The sequence below is a fragment of the Canis aureus genome, chromosome 5, assembly GCF_053574225.1.
Source record: "Canis aureus isolate CA01 chromosome 5, VMU_Caureus_v.1.0, whole genome shotgun sequence".
Classification (NCBI taxonomy): domain Eukaryota; kingdom Metazoa; phylum Chordata; class Mammalia; order Carnivora; family Canidae; genus Canis; species Canis aureus.
The window spans coordinates 41,647,940-41,662,334 of NC_135615.1; the positions used below are offsets into that span (position 1 = coordinate 41,647,940).

At 36.9% G+C, this 14,395-nt stretch overlaps 1 protein-coding gene across 6 annotated transcripts in view; it reads left to right on the top strand.

Annotated features, from left to right (window-relative positions):
* The window catches only part of TCERG1 (transcription elongation regulator 1), a 63,818-nt gene that overhangs the window by 19,944 nt on the left and 29,479 nt on the right, over positions 1–14,395 (top strand). For all 6 annotated transcript variants that reach the window (XR_013379722.1, XM_077897726.1, XM_077897727.1 and 3 more), the window contains 5 exons: positions 1,079–1,279; positions 2,009–2,121; positions 3,097–3,185; positions 12,365–12,525; positions 14,284–14,340. Coding sequence is in view for 5 of the 6 variants with exons in the window: in XM_077897726.1 (XP_077753852.1) it covers positions 1,079–1,279; positions 2,009–2,121; positions 3,097–3,185; positions 12,365–12,525; positions 14,284–14,340 (621 nt within the window). In the remaining variant the exon portion in view is untranslated. The remainder of the gene's footprint in view (positions 1–1,078; positions 1,280–2,008; positions 2,122–3,096; positions 3,186–12,364; positions 12,526–14,283; positions 14,341–14,395) is intronic.

Consider the following 14,395-nt stretch of genomic DNA (forward strand, 5'->3'; position numbering starts at 1 on the left):
TGCCCAAGTGAGTGGATTTTTTTATATTTTTCTTTTTAATGAGCAGTATAAATGCAGTTGTCATATTTGGCCAACACTTAATTTTCCCAATTGCCTGTAGTATTAGCTTCTTTGGTTCACAAAAGCAAATAAGGTCAGATCACTTTATATCTTAATTTTTGTAATAAGTGTAAACAACTTCATTCTCATATTCATAACATTTAATTTTATTTTTGATGTGTGTTTTTAAGTTAAATATAAAAAAATCATTTCCATGTGTAAAGTGATGTGATTATGCTTGCATGCTAGTGAGTATATGTGTGTGAATATTTGTGTGTATAGTATAAACTTAAATTTTAAACTTCTTGAAGACAGCTACCTGAAACTTAAATTCTAGAATAGGATTTGAGGGTTTTTTTTTTTCAATTTGGATTCATATACCTTAAATTATTTATATAATGTCAGCTTGTTTAGCTGTCTGATTAAAAAAAAATACTAAGCTTGGCTTATCTTTTAAAAAATAGAAACTGCCTTTTTTTTTTTAAAGGAAAAAAATGTAAACTGACAAAGAGTTAACAGGGACACCTGACTTAATCACTTAGTATATTAAAATGGATTTGATAATAAACTCAGTCATTTACTTTAAAACTGAGAATTTTATTCATACCCTTTTAGGTACCTTAGAACTAGAAGATAATTTTGCCTCAGGAAATAGGCTCAGTAAATGTTTGTTGGCTTGATTTCATTAGAATTTGAGAGATTCTTTATAAAAATATATTTCTGTTCACATGTAGAGAATGTGTCATGATTTTTATAACTTACTGTTAGGACTTCATCATAACTTCGATCCAAATTTTTCACTATTCTTAAGGTACTTCTTGGGTTGAATTTCTGAAATCTAATTGGATTTAGATCTTAGACCTAAACCAGGGAAATAGCATTAAGTAATGAAATCACATTTTATATGATTTGTTGTTTTTGTTCCAACTGGCTCATTCATTTATTAATATTTAATGGAAGATATAGCTCATATTTTAAAGTTTTCATTTTGCATTGCAGTTTGATACTTGGACCTAACTTTGTATTCTTCTTCTTTTAGGTGTATTGCCAGGCATGGCCCCTCCTATCGTACCTATGATACACCCCCAGGTTGCTATTGCAGCTTCCCCTGCTACCTTAGCTGGAGCAACGGCAGTTTCTGAGTGGACTGAATATAAAACAGCAGATGGAAAGACCTATTACTATAATAATAGAACATTAGAATCAACCTGGGAAAAACCCCAAGAACTAAAGGAAAAAGGTACTGTTTTAATGACTTGTTGAGACATAGTAAAAGCCACGGTACTATAAATAGAATGCTGTTTGAAATTCTGAGTTAAATTCCTTTTTAACGCATTTTAAGAATTTGCTAATTCCATTGTTGTTGGATTATTTATTTCTACCAAACGGATAAATATGTATGAATTTAAAAAGCCAGTTCCACTTAGATGTTGGTCTATGATTTTTTTCCATCCAGAGAAATTAAATTATTTATCTGTACACATAATCTATTATTGCAGTTAAGAATTATGTAATTGTTCTCCTGTGTAATTACTGAGATTATTGATATAAGGAAGAAATGTGTGTATAGCATGTGTTTCTGAAGAAAGAAATAGAGGCCCTTGGGGAGTCTTGGATGAAGAAAACTCATAATTTTCTGTATCATAAGTTCCTGTTTCTAAGTCTCTTAGTATCTTATCCCTTTGAGCAAAATGAATCATTGCTACAAAGGATGCGTGAGTGACTTGAAAGACTTCATGTCCCTCTGCAATCAGTGGTTCTTCTCTAGTGACAGTTTCCTGATGGGATAGCAAGGTATTTCAACTTGACCAGTACATTATATTGAAATTAATCATGATACAAAGAAGAACATTTTATCTTGGTGGTTAATAACTTCTGGTTACAGAGTATCTCCACTGTTTAGTCTCTGAAAGTTCTTGGAAAATTATAACAAAAACCATTGAGTGACATTGTCTTAACTTTGTAATAGAAAAATTGGAGGAGAAGATTAAAGAGCCAATTAAAGAACCTTCCGAAGAACCTCTGCCAATGGAGACGGAGGAGGAGGACCCTAAAGAAGAGCCTATAAAGGAGATAAAGGAGGTAAAGGGCCACGACCGGTTAACTTGGGAGCTAGCATTGATTATTGTCTACAATTTAGTTGTAATTGAAAACTCATCTGATACAGTTTTAGATAATTGTTAATGGTCTGACTTCTGAAATTTTAAGGTTCTTTGAAGTTGGTAATTCAATTTTTCCTTTAAAAGTTTCATTAAATTACTTCTTACAGTAAATCAAGGCCCCTAGAAAGAAAGGGCCTTGGACCAAGGCATGGACCCAGTTCCGGCCTCTTGATGTATAGACTGGCACATGGTAAAAATTAGAAGTACAATTTTTTTTTTTAAAGGTTTTATTTATTTATTCATGAGAGACAGAGAGAGAGAGAGGCAGAGAGATAGGCAGAGGGAGAAGCAGGCTTCCTGCGGGAAGCCCGATGTGGGACTCGATCCCAGGACTCTAGGATCACGACCTCAGCCAAAGGCAGACAGACGCTCAACCACTGAGCCACCCAGGCGTCCCATAAATACAATTTTATATATTTGGGGGATGTTACATTTTATTGGTCTTCTCCTGACACTGGAATGATCTCTAACAGCACTATAAGAGCTCTGCTTTTTGGAAGCTTCCTTTATTCAGTGAGAGACTAATGATAGTCATGTTTTATTAGTAAGGAAGTTATTAATAAGCAGGAGAAAGAAGGAACCTTAAGTGAAGAAGTCTCATCTAGTTTTCTATCCTAAGTTCTCTACTTCTGCTCCTAAGCAGATAGTTGGTGAATCTGTAAGATAGGACCATCTGCTGTTGCTGGAGTCTGCTGTTGTAGAATTTGGCTCTGTCTAAGGAGCAAAGTTTTAGAACCTTCTTAGAAGTCCCTACTCACAGTCTGTCCTCACTATGCTAGCAACAGGCCTGATGTTGGTTGTACTTTGAGGTATTTGCAGTATTACTTGTATTTGTGTGAGATTCAGGTATAGTTTTGTGATACTAATTAAATGGGAGTAACCTCATTTCCCTTAGGAGCCCAAAGAGGAGGAGATGACTGAAGAAGAAAAGGCTGCCCAGAAGGCAAAGCCAGTAGCTACTACCCCCATTCCTGGTACTCCATGGTATGTACTTGGCTCAGTTAGTAAGTTACTTTATTTCATTCTTTGTTAATTTATTGCCTTATTTGATAAACGGTTTATCATATAGAATGAAACATGCTTTAAAAAATACATACCAAGTAGTTATTTTTATCTGGTGAATATTTTGGTTCTTGTTTCTTGTGTTTTGGGTGTTCAGACCTAAAACTCAATTGTCTTTCTCCTTTCATTGTAACTGTCTCTTAATTTTTATTGTGCGCAATTATAGACTTGAACCACTGTGAGATCCTGAATCTAGTTTTTATTGTGTAAAATAAGTTTTTAAAATTAGTTTAGGGGCAGCCTGGGTGGCTCAGCAGTTTAGTGCTGCCTTCAGCCCAAGGCGTGATCCTGAAGACCCAGGATTGAGTCCCGTGTCAGGCTTCCTGCATGGAGCCCGTTTCTCCCTCTGCCTGTGTCTCTGCCCTCCACCCCCGCCCCCCGTGTCTCTCGTGAATAAATAAATAAAATCTTTAAAAAATAAAATAAAATTAATTTGGTATATATGCCTACAAAGATGATTACACTTACAGAACTGTGTAAAATTTTTTTTAATTTAAGTGTTTTTCTTTTCTGCTTTGGTTTTCTTTTCTTTCTTTCTCTCTTTCTCTTTCTCTTCTTAAAAATTTGTTCATGAGAGACACATAGAGAAAGAGGCAGAGACATAGGAAGAGGGAGAAGGAGGCATCCTGTGGGGAGCCCGATGTGGGACTTAAATCCCAGCACTCCAGGATCACGCCCTGAGCCGGAGGCCCATGCTCAACCACTGAGCCACCCAGGCATCCCTCATTTTTCCTTTTCTTATTCTTCCTAAGTCAGTGCTCTGTCCTGGTCCTGCTGCAGCCCATTTAATCCGTGTACAATCCACACATTACATAGAGTTGTTCCAGATGTCTTGTAATCTATAGATTCCCCTCCATTGTGTTTTCATTGCATCTTTCCTGTTTTTGGTATTTAAAAAATAAATGTTGGTTACATGGAGACTCACAGTCTGAATGTTACTATTGCATCCCAGTGGTACTGTTTCAGTCTTCTATTCCTGAATTTCCTGCAAACTTGCAAGTGTATGCAGATACCTGGTCAGATTCTCATCAGATTTTTAGGAAGACTAATTCATACGTGGACGTTTGGCAGGGTTGGGGGACATTTTTGGTTGTCATAACTTGGAAGGGGTTAATAGCATGTAATATCTAGTTGTTAGAGGGTAGGGATGCTCCTAAACATCCTACTATGTACAAGAGATCTCCCTACAAGAATTATTTAGCCCAAAATGTCAGTAGGCCTGAGGTTTTCACAGTAATGAGTTGGTTTGGGTATTATAGATTCATAGATTTAAATACATGTTCTTTGCTTCTCTCCAGGATAGTTATTATGCTTACCAAAGTTCAACTGTTTCATCTTGGGCTGCGTGAAGCCTCTTAAGATTGACTCCGGGGTTTTTTGTTGCAACCCTGTTCTTTGATACCTACCTTGTTTTCTACTCTGACAAAGATGTTTCTGGCTGTCTCATGTATTTCCTGCATCAGACCTAGATTTGGCCATTTTGCTATGGAGCCTGGTTTCTTTTCCTGGGATGTGGCATTTATAGGATCTAGGGATAGTTGTTATTACTGAAAAAGTCATTTTTTTTAGACCTCTTTGCTAGACAGATTGAAGATTGAAGATGCACACATTTAAAGACCTATCATGAGTTCATATAATTATTTGCAGTTGAGGTTTACTATAAGGTTTTTACTGAACCTCATCATCTAGTTTAAACTCAATATCGCCTTTCTTGCTGAAAATCCTCTTGCTAAGCGATAGCAACATAATTATTTATTTGCTTTTCTCACACACAAGTCACAGAATTACAGTACTAACACTGTCGCTTTTACAGTGTGATACTGAAAACCATTTTTAACTCCTCCCCCACCCCCATTACATTTATGTTCAGGGAATCTTACTCGAGGGGTTCATTACAGATTATTCTGTTTTAAAGTCATTTGGAATAATTATTTTCTATATATTTCATTCTACCAACTTGATGCAAAGCCTCATTTTAAAAAATAAAATATTTACAAAATATTTACCACAATTGAAGTTATGAAAATAGTCCATTCAAAGAATATGTTCCTAGATTGTGGTTTCTGTGTTTGTACATGAAAAGTTGGTAACCAACTCTGAATCTCACCAGTCTGCAACTTCATGGGCCCTCAACAGTTTTCAGATTTGGGTCTGTCCTCAGATTGGTGGAACTTTTCTTTTGGAATTTATTTAATTATTGCTTCTCTTTATCTGTTTTTCCTTTTCTGGAACATTTGTTATTTGCATGTCACATCTTTTATGTTATCCTTGAAACCTTTTTTCTGTATGTTTTATATCTATAGTTTTTGTGTCCTGCTTTGAGTTGTTTTCTCATTGATCTGATATTATTAGAAGAGAATACGTGAATCCATAAATACATACATTATGAAAGAATTACATGGAAAAAATTACAGAATTCCACTTTCATCTAGCCTCTTCATTAATAAAAGTTTGGATACATATGCTTTCTAGGCCCTTTGCTATGCTTTATGTACATGTATACAGGATTTATGTGTGGTGTACATGCGTGTTTATAGTGTCTTAAAAACAGTATTCCTGTTTTTTTTTTTTTTACTAAATATGTCTCAAATTTTGCTATTTATGTATATATAAATCTATTTGTGATAGCATAGTTTTCTGTAAACGGATAATTTTTCTATAATGAGTTGATTAGGTTGTCCCCCACAACTCCCCCCCTCTCCCCCTATTAACAAAAGTTGCTGTTGCTGTTTAGGACATCCTTCATACATACTTCTTTGTGAACACATTCAGATATTACTGTTGAATTGATTTTTAGAGGTGAAGTTGCTGAATCAAATGATTCTGTTATTTAATATTTGGTAGATACTGCTAAGTTAACCTCAGAAAGGTTTTGGCAGTTGGGGGGAGGGAACAAGGCAGGCTGGACTTAGCCAGTTAATATTCTCGGCAATAGCCTGGTAGTACCAATGTTCTCTCCCTCTTACCAGTGTGGGCATATTTTGTTTACATCTTGGGTAACCTGTTAAGAAAAAGAATCCTGTTACATTTTCCAGATGCTGGTGTAATTCAATTTATTTCATGTTGATTGGCCGTAGATTGCTTCCTTCACAGTTTTCCTTGTCCTTTTTATGAACTTGTCTTTTTCTTAATAGTAGGAGAGAGCCTTTTTTTTTTTTTTAAGATTGTATTTATTTATTTGAGAGAGCTTAAGTGGTGGGGGTGGGGGAAAGAGACAGGCAGAGGGACAGCAGACTCCCTCTTGAGGGTAGAGCCTGTTGTGGGGCTCAGTCCCAGGATCTTGAGATCATGATTTGAGCTGAAGTTAGACACTTAACCTACTAAGCCACCCAGAAAAGATCTTTTCATGCATGCTATTAACTCCTTTGATTTTTACATACATTACAGTTTCTCCCTACCCGTTGATTTTCGTTTTAATGTCTTGTCATACATAGATTTTGTATTTCAGTGAGATCATATTTATTGATACCCTAGGGAATATTCCCCCTCGCCGCAACTCTGTGTTCCTAGTGCTTATACAGCCCATCTGCATACATGTAAGACAACTGCTTATCTAAATTATTTTCCAAGTCTGTCAGTGAAAAATGTATTGTCAGTAGAACTTTAATTCCTTAATTATTTCCTGTTTCTTGTAAAATGGGTAAATGCTAAACAAATTACTAAGGGTGTGCTTGGTTGGCTGAGTGGAGCGTAAGACTCTTGATCTCAGGATTATAAATTTTAGCCCCATGTTGGGTATAGAGATTACTTAAAATCTCTTTTTTTTTTCTTAAGTTTTTTCAAAGATTTTATTTATTTATGTATGTATGTATTTATATGAGACAGAGAGAGAAAGAGAGGCAGAGACACAGGCAGAGGGAGAAGCAGGCTACATGCAGGGAGCCCGATGTGGGACTCGATCCCAGGACTCCAGGATCATGCCCTGGGCCAAAGGCAGGTGCTAAACCGCTGAGCCACCCAGGGATCCCCAAAAGATTACTTAAACTCTTAAAAACCAACGACAAATTATTTAGCTAAGCAGGCTATGCCACTTCATTTGGATAATCAGATTTTTATTAGTCTTTGTATTGCTTGATATCTTCAGATGTTGATCTTAAAGTAACGGTTTCTTCAGAGTTCAGCTAGATGTGAAACATGAAGTTTCATATTCCTTACCGATACACTGGTATGTTTTACCTAGTATTTCACAACATTAGACTCTTTGTTTTAAAGAAGATCAAAATTAGAAGCATTTCGTATTCCTTAGGGTCAGTAAGCTTTAGTTTCTGGTCCAAGTGAGTTTTTAATGTTTTGACAAAAATTTTTAAAGCTTATGGACTAATTGTAATTTTTTCCATTGCTTCTTGAGATTGCATCATATGGCTTTAGCTTGCAATTACTTTTACAGTGTCCTGCAGAGTGCATAGTGAGGGCTGCCTATATTGGCTGTGCTTTCCTTGTGTGTAGTCTGTGTTGGTTTTTTTTTTTTTTTTTAATTTTTATTTATTTATGATAGGCACACAGTGAGAGAGAGAGAGGCAGAGACACAGGCAGAGGGAGAAGCAAGCTCCATGCACCGGGAGCCCGACGGATTCGATCCCGGATCTCCAGGATCGCGCCCTGGGCCAAAGGCAGGCGCTAAACTGCTGCGCCACCCAGGGATTCCTGTGTTGGGTTTTAACTTAGGAAAAATGATCTTTCAAGTTTTACTTGGTATTGCATGTACAGAGAGTAGCACAAGGCCACTAGCTCTTGTGTTTCATAGGTTTTTGTTGTTATTCCCAGGGCTTTTTACTCCAGTATTTTATTATGAAAAAATTGAAACCTACAGAAACATTGGAAGCATGTTTCCGGAACAGTGAGCACCATATATTGACTTAGCTTCTACAATTAACATTTTATCATATTTATCATTTACTTACCATCCCTCATCCCTCATGAATCTGCCAACCATAGCTATTTATTAGATAGGTTAAAAGTTATAGATATTAGTACACTTCACGCCTAAATATTTTATCATGCGTTTTATCAGCACAGGGCAGTTTTTAAATAAGAATTCTTTGTCCATAATCTTTGTTAATTCTGAAATGTCCTGACAGCTTTTTACTCCACTTTTTTTTTTTTTTTAATTTTTATTTATGATAGAGAGAGAGAGAGAGAGAGGCAGAGACACAGGCAGAGGGAGAAGCAGGCTCCATGCACCGGGAGCCCGACGTGGGATTCGATCCCGGGTCTCCAGGATCGCGCCCTGGGCCAAAGGCAGGCGCCAAACTGCTGCGCCACTCAGGGATCCCTCCACATTTTTTTTTTTAAAGATTTTGTTTATTCAGGAGGGACACAGAGAGAGAAGCAGAGACACACACAGGCAGAGGGAGAAGCAGGCTCCATGCAAGGAGTCCAATGTGGGATTCGATCGCGGGACCCCAGGATCACATCCTGGGCTGAAGGCAGGCGCTAAGCCGCTGAGCCACACAGGCGTCCCTCACTACAAATTTATCGTTAGTACTGATGGAGCTGTATTAGCACATGTTTTGAAGTTAAAATGAATTAGTAAAATACTATATCTTAAAGTTGTTACTGTTGTTAATATTAAACAGTGTTTTAGAAACCAGCATAGAAAATTTAGGGTTAGGTTCCCCCCACCCCAATACAGTTAACCATCTAATGAGATGGCTTAAGTATCTCAGGATTATTATTTTTTGAAGATTTTATTTTTAAGTAATCTCTGCACCCAACATGAGGCTCATACTCATAACCCTAAGGTCAAGAGTCACATGCTCTCCTGACTGAGTCAACCAGGCATCCCTCTCAGGATTATTTTAATGTAACCTATAACACTCGTCTCCACATCTGCTTTTATATTTATGCTTTTAAAGATTTATTTATTTATTTATTTGAGAGAGTGAGGGAGCACATGCATATGAGCATGAACAGCAGGGACAGAGTGGGGAGGGAGAGAGATTTCCAAGTAGACTCCATGCTGAGTGTAGAACTGGACGTGAGGCTCAGTCTCACCACCCTAAGAACATGACCTGAGCTGAAACCAAGAGTCAGATGATTAACTGTGCCCACCCACGTGGCCCCCACACCTGCTTTTAAAATTAATTATAGAGTAAAAAAAAGTTTTGTTTTCCCTAGGATCAGTGAACTTTGGTTTTCTGTTAGATTGCATAACAAAAAGAAATGTATCTAGTCCATTTCCACAAAAGATTTTGATTTAGTAGTACATTATACATTTTCTCATTAAAAAAAAAAAGATTTTATTTTTAAGTAATCTCTACACCTAGCATGGAGCTCAGACTTAGAACTCTGAGATCAAGAGTCACATGCTTTTCTGACTGAGCCAGCCAGGAGCCCCTGTTTCCTCATTTTTCTGTGTTACCAAGTACCGTTGAAGTACAATGAGCTGAAATATTTAAAGTTCATTTCTACAATCGACATAATTTCCAATAACCCCAAAAGTTTTCTTGTGTCTCTTTGTTGTCCTTCCCTCTAATCCAAACCCTAAGGATCCTTCTGCTTTCTGTTATTTTAGGTTGCTTTGTATTTTCTAGAATGTTATGTCAGGAATCATTTAGTATATACTTTTTTTTGTTTAGCTGCTTCTTAAAAATATGACATTGAGATAATTCATACATCATACAGTTGACTCATTTAAAGCATAAACTCCATGCTTTATAATATATTCACAGAGTTGTGCAACCATTACCATATTTAATTTTAGAACAGTTTCATTAGCCATTTTCAGTTTCCCCCCTCCTAGAACTTTAAAGGTGTTGTTTTACTGTGTTCTTGCCTCTATGGTTTCTGGTAAGGAATCCATGGTCATTGAACTTGTTTCCCTGTCAGTAGTGTGCCATAGTTTAGAAAACGGCCTAGAAAAGTTAGGGTAGGTTCCCCCCCCAGTAAAGCTAAACGTCTGCATAAATGACATTTACAGAAGGCATTTTTTTTTCCTTTTTTTTTTATTGGAGTTTGATTTGCCAACATATAGTATAATACCCAGTGCTCATCCCGTCAAGTGCCCCCCTCAGTGCCCCCCACCCAGCCACCCCATCCCCCTGCCCACCCTCCCCTTCCACTACCCCTTGTTTGTTTCCCAGAGTTAGGAGTCTCTCATGTTTTGTCACTCTCTGATTTTTCCCACTCATTTTCTCTCCTTTCCCCTATAATCCCTTTCACTATTTTTTATATTCCCTGTATGAGTGAAACCATATAATGATTTTCCTTCTCCGATTGACTTACTTCACTCAGCATAATACCCTCCAGTTCTATCCATGTCGAAGCAAATGGTGGGTATTAGTCGTTTCTAATGGCTGAGGAATATTCCATTGTATATATAGACCGCATCTTCTTTATTCATTAATCTTTCGATGGACACCGAGGCTCCTTCCACAGTTTGGCTATTGTGGACATTGTTGCTATAAACATTGGGGTGCAGGTGTTTTGACTTTTCATTGCATCTGTATCTTTGGGGTAAAAACCCAGTAGTGCAATTGCTGGGTCGTAGGGTAAACTCTAAAGAACCTCCACACAGTTTTCAAGAGTGGCTATACCAGTTCACATTCCCACGAACAGTACAAGAGGGTTCCCAGAAAGCATTTTTCTGTAGTTCTTTAGCTTCCTGAAAACGTATTCTTTTTTTCCTCTCTTCGTTCTTTGGGCAAAATAATTATTGATCTACTTTCTAGTTTACTTATCATTTCCTGTCATCTCCATTCTGTTCTTGAGCCAATCCAAAGAAATTTAATTTCATTGTGTATTTTTCTTTTTAATTGTTAAATTTTAATTCCCAAATAGTTAATAGGCAGTGTTATATTGGTTTCAGGTGTGCAATAGAGGGATCCAGAGCTTCCATACAATACCTGGTGCTCATAACAAGTGTACTCCTTAATCCCTATCCCCTGCCCCACCCTCTGGTAACCATCAGGTTGTTCTCTGTGGTTGAGTTTGTTTCTTGGCTTGTCTCTTTCTCTTGTTTCCTTTGCTTAACTTGTGTGTTTTTCATCTCTAAATGTTTTAGAAATGAAACTTGAACTTTTGAACTATGAGTTTTCAAGGTTTTTTTTTTTTTTTTCCTTCATCTCATGAACTCTAGTTATAATTACTGCTTTAAAAGTCTTTGATTGCGGGGCAGCCCGGGTGGCTCAGCGGTTTAGCGCCATCTTGGGACTGGGGCATGATCCTGGAGTCCCAGGATTGAGTCCCACATGGGGCTCCCTGCATGGAGCCTGTTTCTCCCTCTGCCTGTGTCTCTGCCTCCCTCTCTCTGTGTCTCTCATGAATAAATAAATAAAATCTTTTTAAAAAAGTCTTTGATTATCTCAGCAGAGAAGTTTATCTGATATTTTCAGCATCTAGATCAGCTTGGCTTGGCAGCTGTTGAGCTACTGGTGATAAATACCTGGTTTCTGTTGGGAGTTTTTCCTGCCTTTGCTGCTGCCACCGTGCTACTCTGTGACTGGGGCCCCTCAGGGTAGAGCTTTGAGGGAGGAAAAATGGGAAATCTATGCCCTCACAGTTGCTGCCTTAAAGTGTCTTTCTTTTTTTTTTTTTTTTAAATAGTGTCTTTCTTCTGTACTTATTTTTTAAAAACTATATACAGTCCTTATATTCTTGTTTTTTATGTTTTGTCTGAACTTCTTGTAATTAACAGGAATAGTGAGTTATAGTGGGCTCTGGTGTCATAGTGCAATCAGTATTTCTTATTTTTTAGGCCAGATATAATAAGGTACTAAAGACCTCATAGCAGTTTGCATTTGAGTATGTAAAATTCTGATTTGGTAAGAAGTATTAAGAGATATTACATAATAGGTATTGTGCAATGATCTGTTCTTTAGTTTCCGAACAGCTTAATATACCATTCTTACTTGTTGTCATTAAATTTATTCTTTATGATAGGTTCAAGTGTTGCACAGTTCAATGTTGGACTGCTGTTGTAACCTTAGCCAGTCAGCTCACTCCTTCAGAAATCATCTTTGGCTCTGTAACTATTATTAAATATGAAGGTGTCCTCCCTACCTCCCCTCCTCTCCCCCTTTAGGCAGGATGACAGTAAAAGACTTATGTCTATCACATATGTTCCGTAACGTAAGAAACCTGATATGTGAATCAATTTGTAGGTGTGTTGTTTGGACTGGTGATGAGCGGGTCTTCTTTTATAATCCTACCACCCGTCTTTCTATGTGGGACCGACCTGATGATCTGATTGGAAGGGCAGATGTTGACAAAATTATTCAGGAGCCTCCTCATAAAAAAGGAATGGAAGAAGTGAAGAAACTAAGTAAGTTTTAAATTAAGAATTTATCCTCTAATTTTATCATTCTTTTAATATTTTTATAGAAAATATGAAGCCATTTAGGAAAGCTTGCTATTTTCAAGAAATATAAGTAATTTAATAAATGGGAAATAGACTGCTATGCTAGTTTGAACTCAGTAGTAGAGATACTAAAATATAGAGAGTTTGGACAACTGTTTTTTATAAAATATTTATATGTATTTTTTTTAACTTTATTAAGATTTTTTAGTTAGTCCAAAATATATTGGTTCTGCTATGACTTGTTTGCTTAATAATACTAAAATATTGCTCAGTTGAGCCATTTAGCACTTTGTAACCAGTAATATATTTTTTGAAATAATTAGAACTTTACAGAGTATTTTAAAAATACTTACTAAAGCTCTACAAAATACAAAATTTTATAAGAATATAAAAGCAGGGATCCCTGGGTGGCACAGCGGTTTGGCGCCTGCCTTTGGCCCAGGGCGCGATCCTGGAGACCCGGGATTGAATCCCACGTCAGGCTCCCGGTGCATGGAGCCTGCTTCTCCCTCTGCCTGTGTCTCTGCCTCTCTCTCTCTCTCACTGCGTGCCTATCATAAAAAAAAAAAAAAAAAAAAAAAGAATATAAAAGCATACTCTTTTAAAGATTTATTTGTATTAGCAAGCTCATGAGGAGGTGGAGTGGGAGAGAGAAAAAAATCCCAAGCAGACTCCCCACTGAGTGCAGAGCCCAGCCATGACCCTGAGATCATGACCTGAGCTGAAATCAAGAGTCAGATGCTTAACTGACGGTGCCACAAAGGTGCCCCAAAAGCTTACTCTTTTCAAGTAGATGAAATTTAGGGAAGGTAAGTCTTACTCTTGATAATACAGGGACAAAGTTTATTAAGAGATTGTCTTTTAAGGTTCGGAAAGCATTTCACTATATATGACACAGATATTTTTACATCATTTTTATTGCATATTTGTCAGTAATTTGCCCTTATATTGACATAATTGTCTTTTTATAGAACTCCTCCATCTGCTGTAGAAGCATAAATGAATCCCCTTATACTTCCAATGAAATAAATTCTAATGTATGTCATTCATAATAATTGAGAAATCTTCATGTGTTTTATATATATATATGTGGTGCTACATTTTTGTTTACAAGTCCTTTCTAAATCAATGAAGCTTTGCCTGCCTGTGCTAAGGATGCTGGGCACCATTTTTACCCTTCAGCAGTATCTATTTTATAGCTTTGATACATGACACTATATAACCCTAGTGTTGAACCATGCCAAGGAGGTGTGAGGTTTGCTTTTGTTTTTTTGAATGTTTTTTTTTTAATATCTATTTATTTATTATTTATGATAGAGAGAGAGAGAGAGAGGCAGAGACACAGGAGGAGGGAGAAGCAGGCTCCATGCCAGGAGCCCGATGCAGGACTCAATCCCGGGACTCCAGGATCGTGCCCTGGGCCAAAGGCAGGCGCTAAACCACTGAGCCACCCAGGGATCCCCTATTTTTTTTTTTAATGTTTTCAGATATTTAATTCAGTTATTTGATAAAGTACATGTCTAATGAATAAACTTTACAAAGTGAATTCGAAATTTAATGTAAAGGGAAGATAAATTTAGGAAGTACAGAATTGTTTAATCTTTTATAAAGGAGAGAGTATTATAGGGTGGATATTTTTATATAAATAGTAATTTTTAAAAAGAAAAGATTGTGTAATATGTGCATGTAACTTCATAATAATATTTGTTATGTTTTTGCCAGGACACCCAACCCCTACAATGCTGTCCATCCAAAAGTGGCAGTTCTCTATGAGTGCAAGTGAGTAAACTCTTAAATTGTAGCTACTTTTTAATACTATTAAAGGAAGTATTCT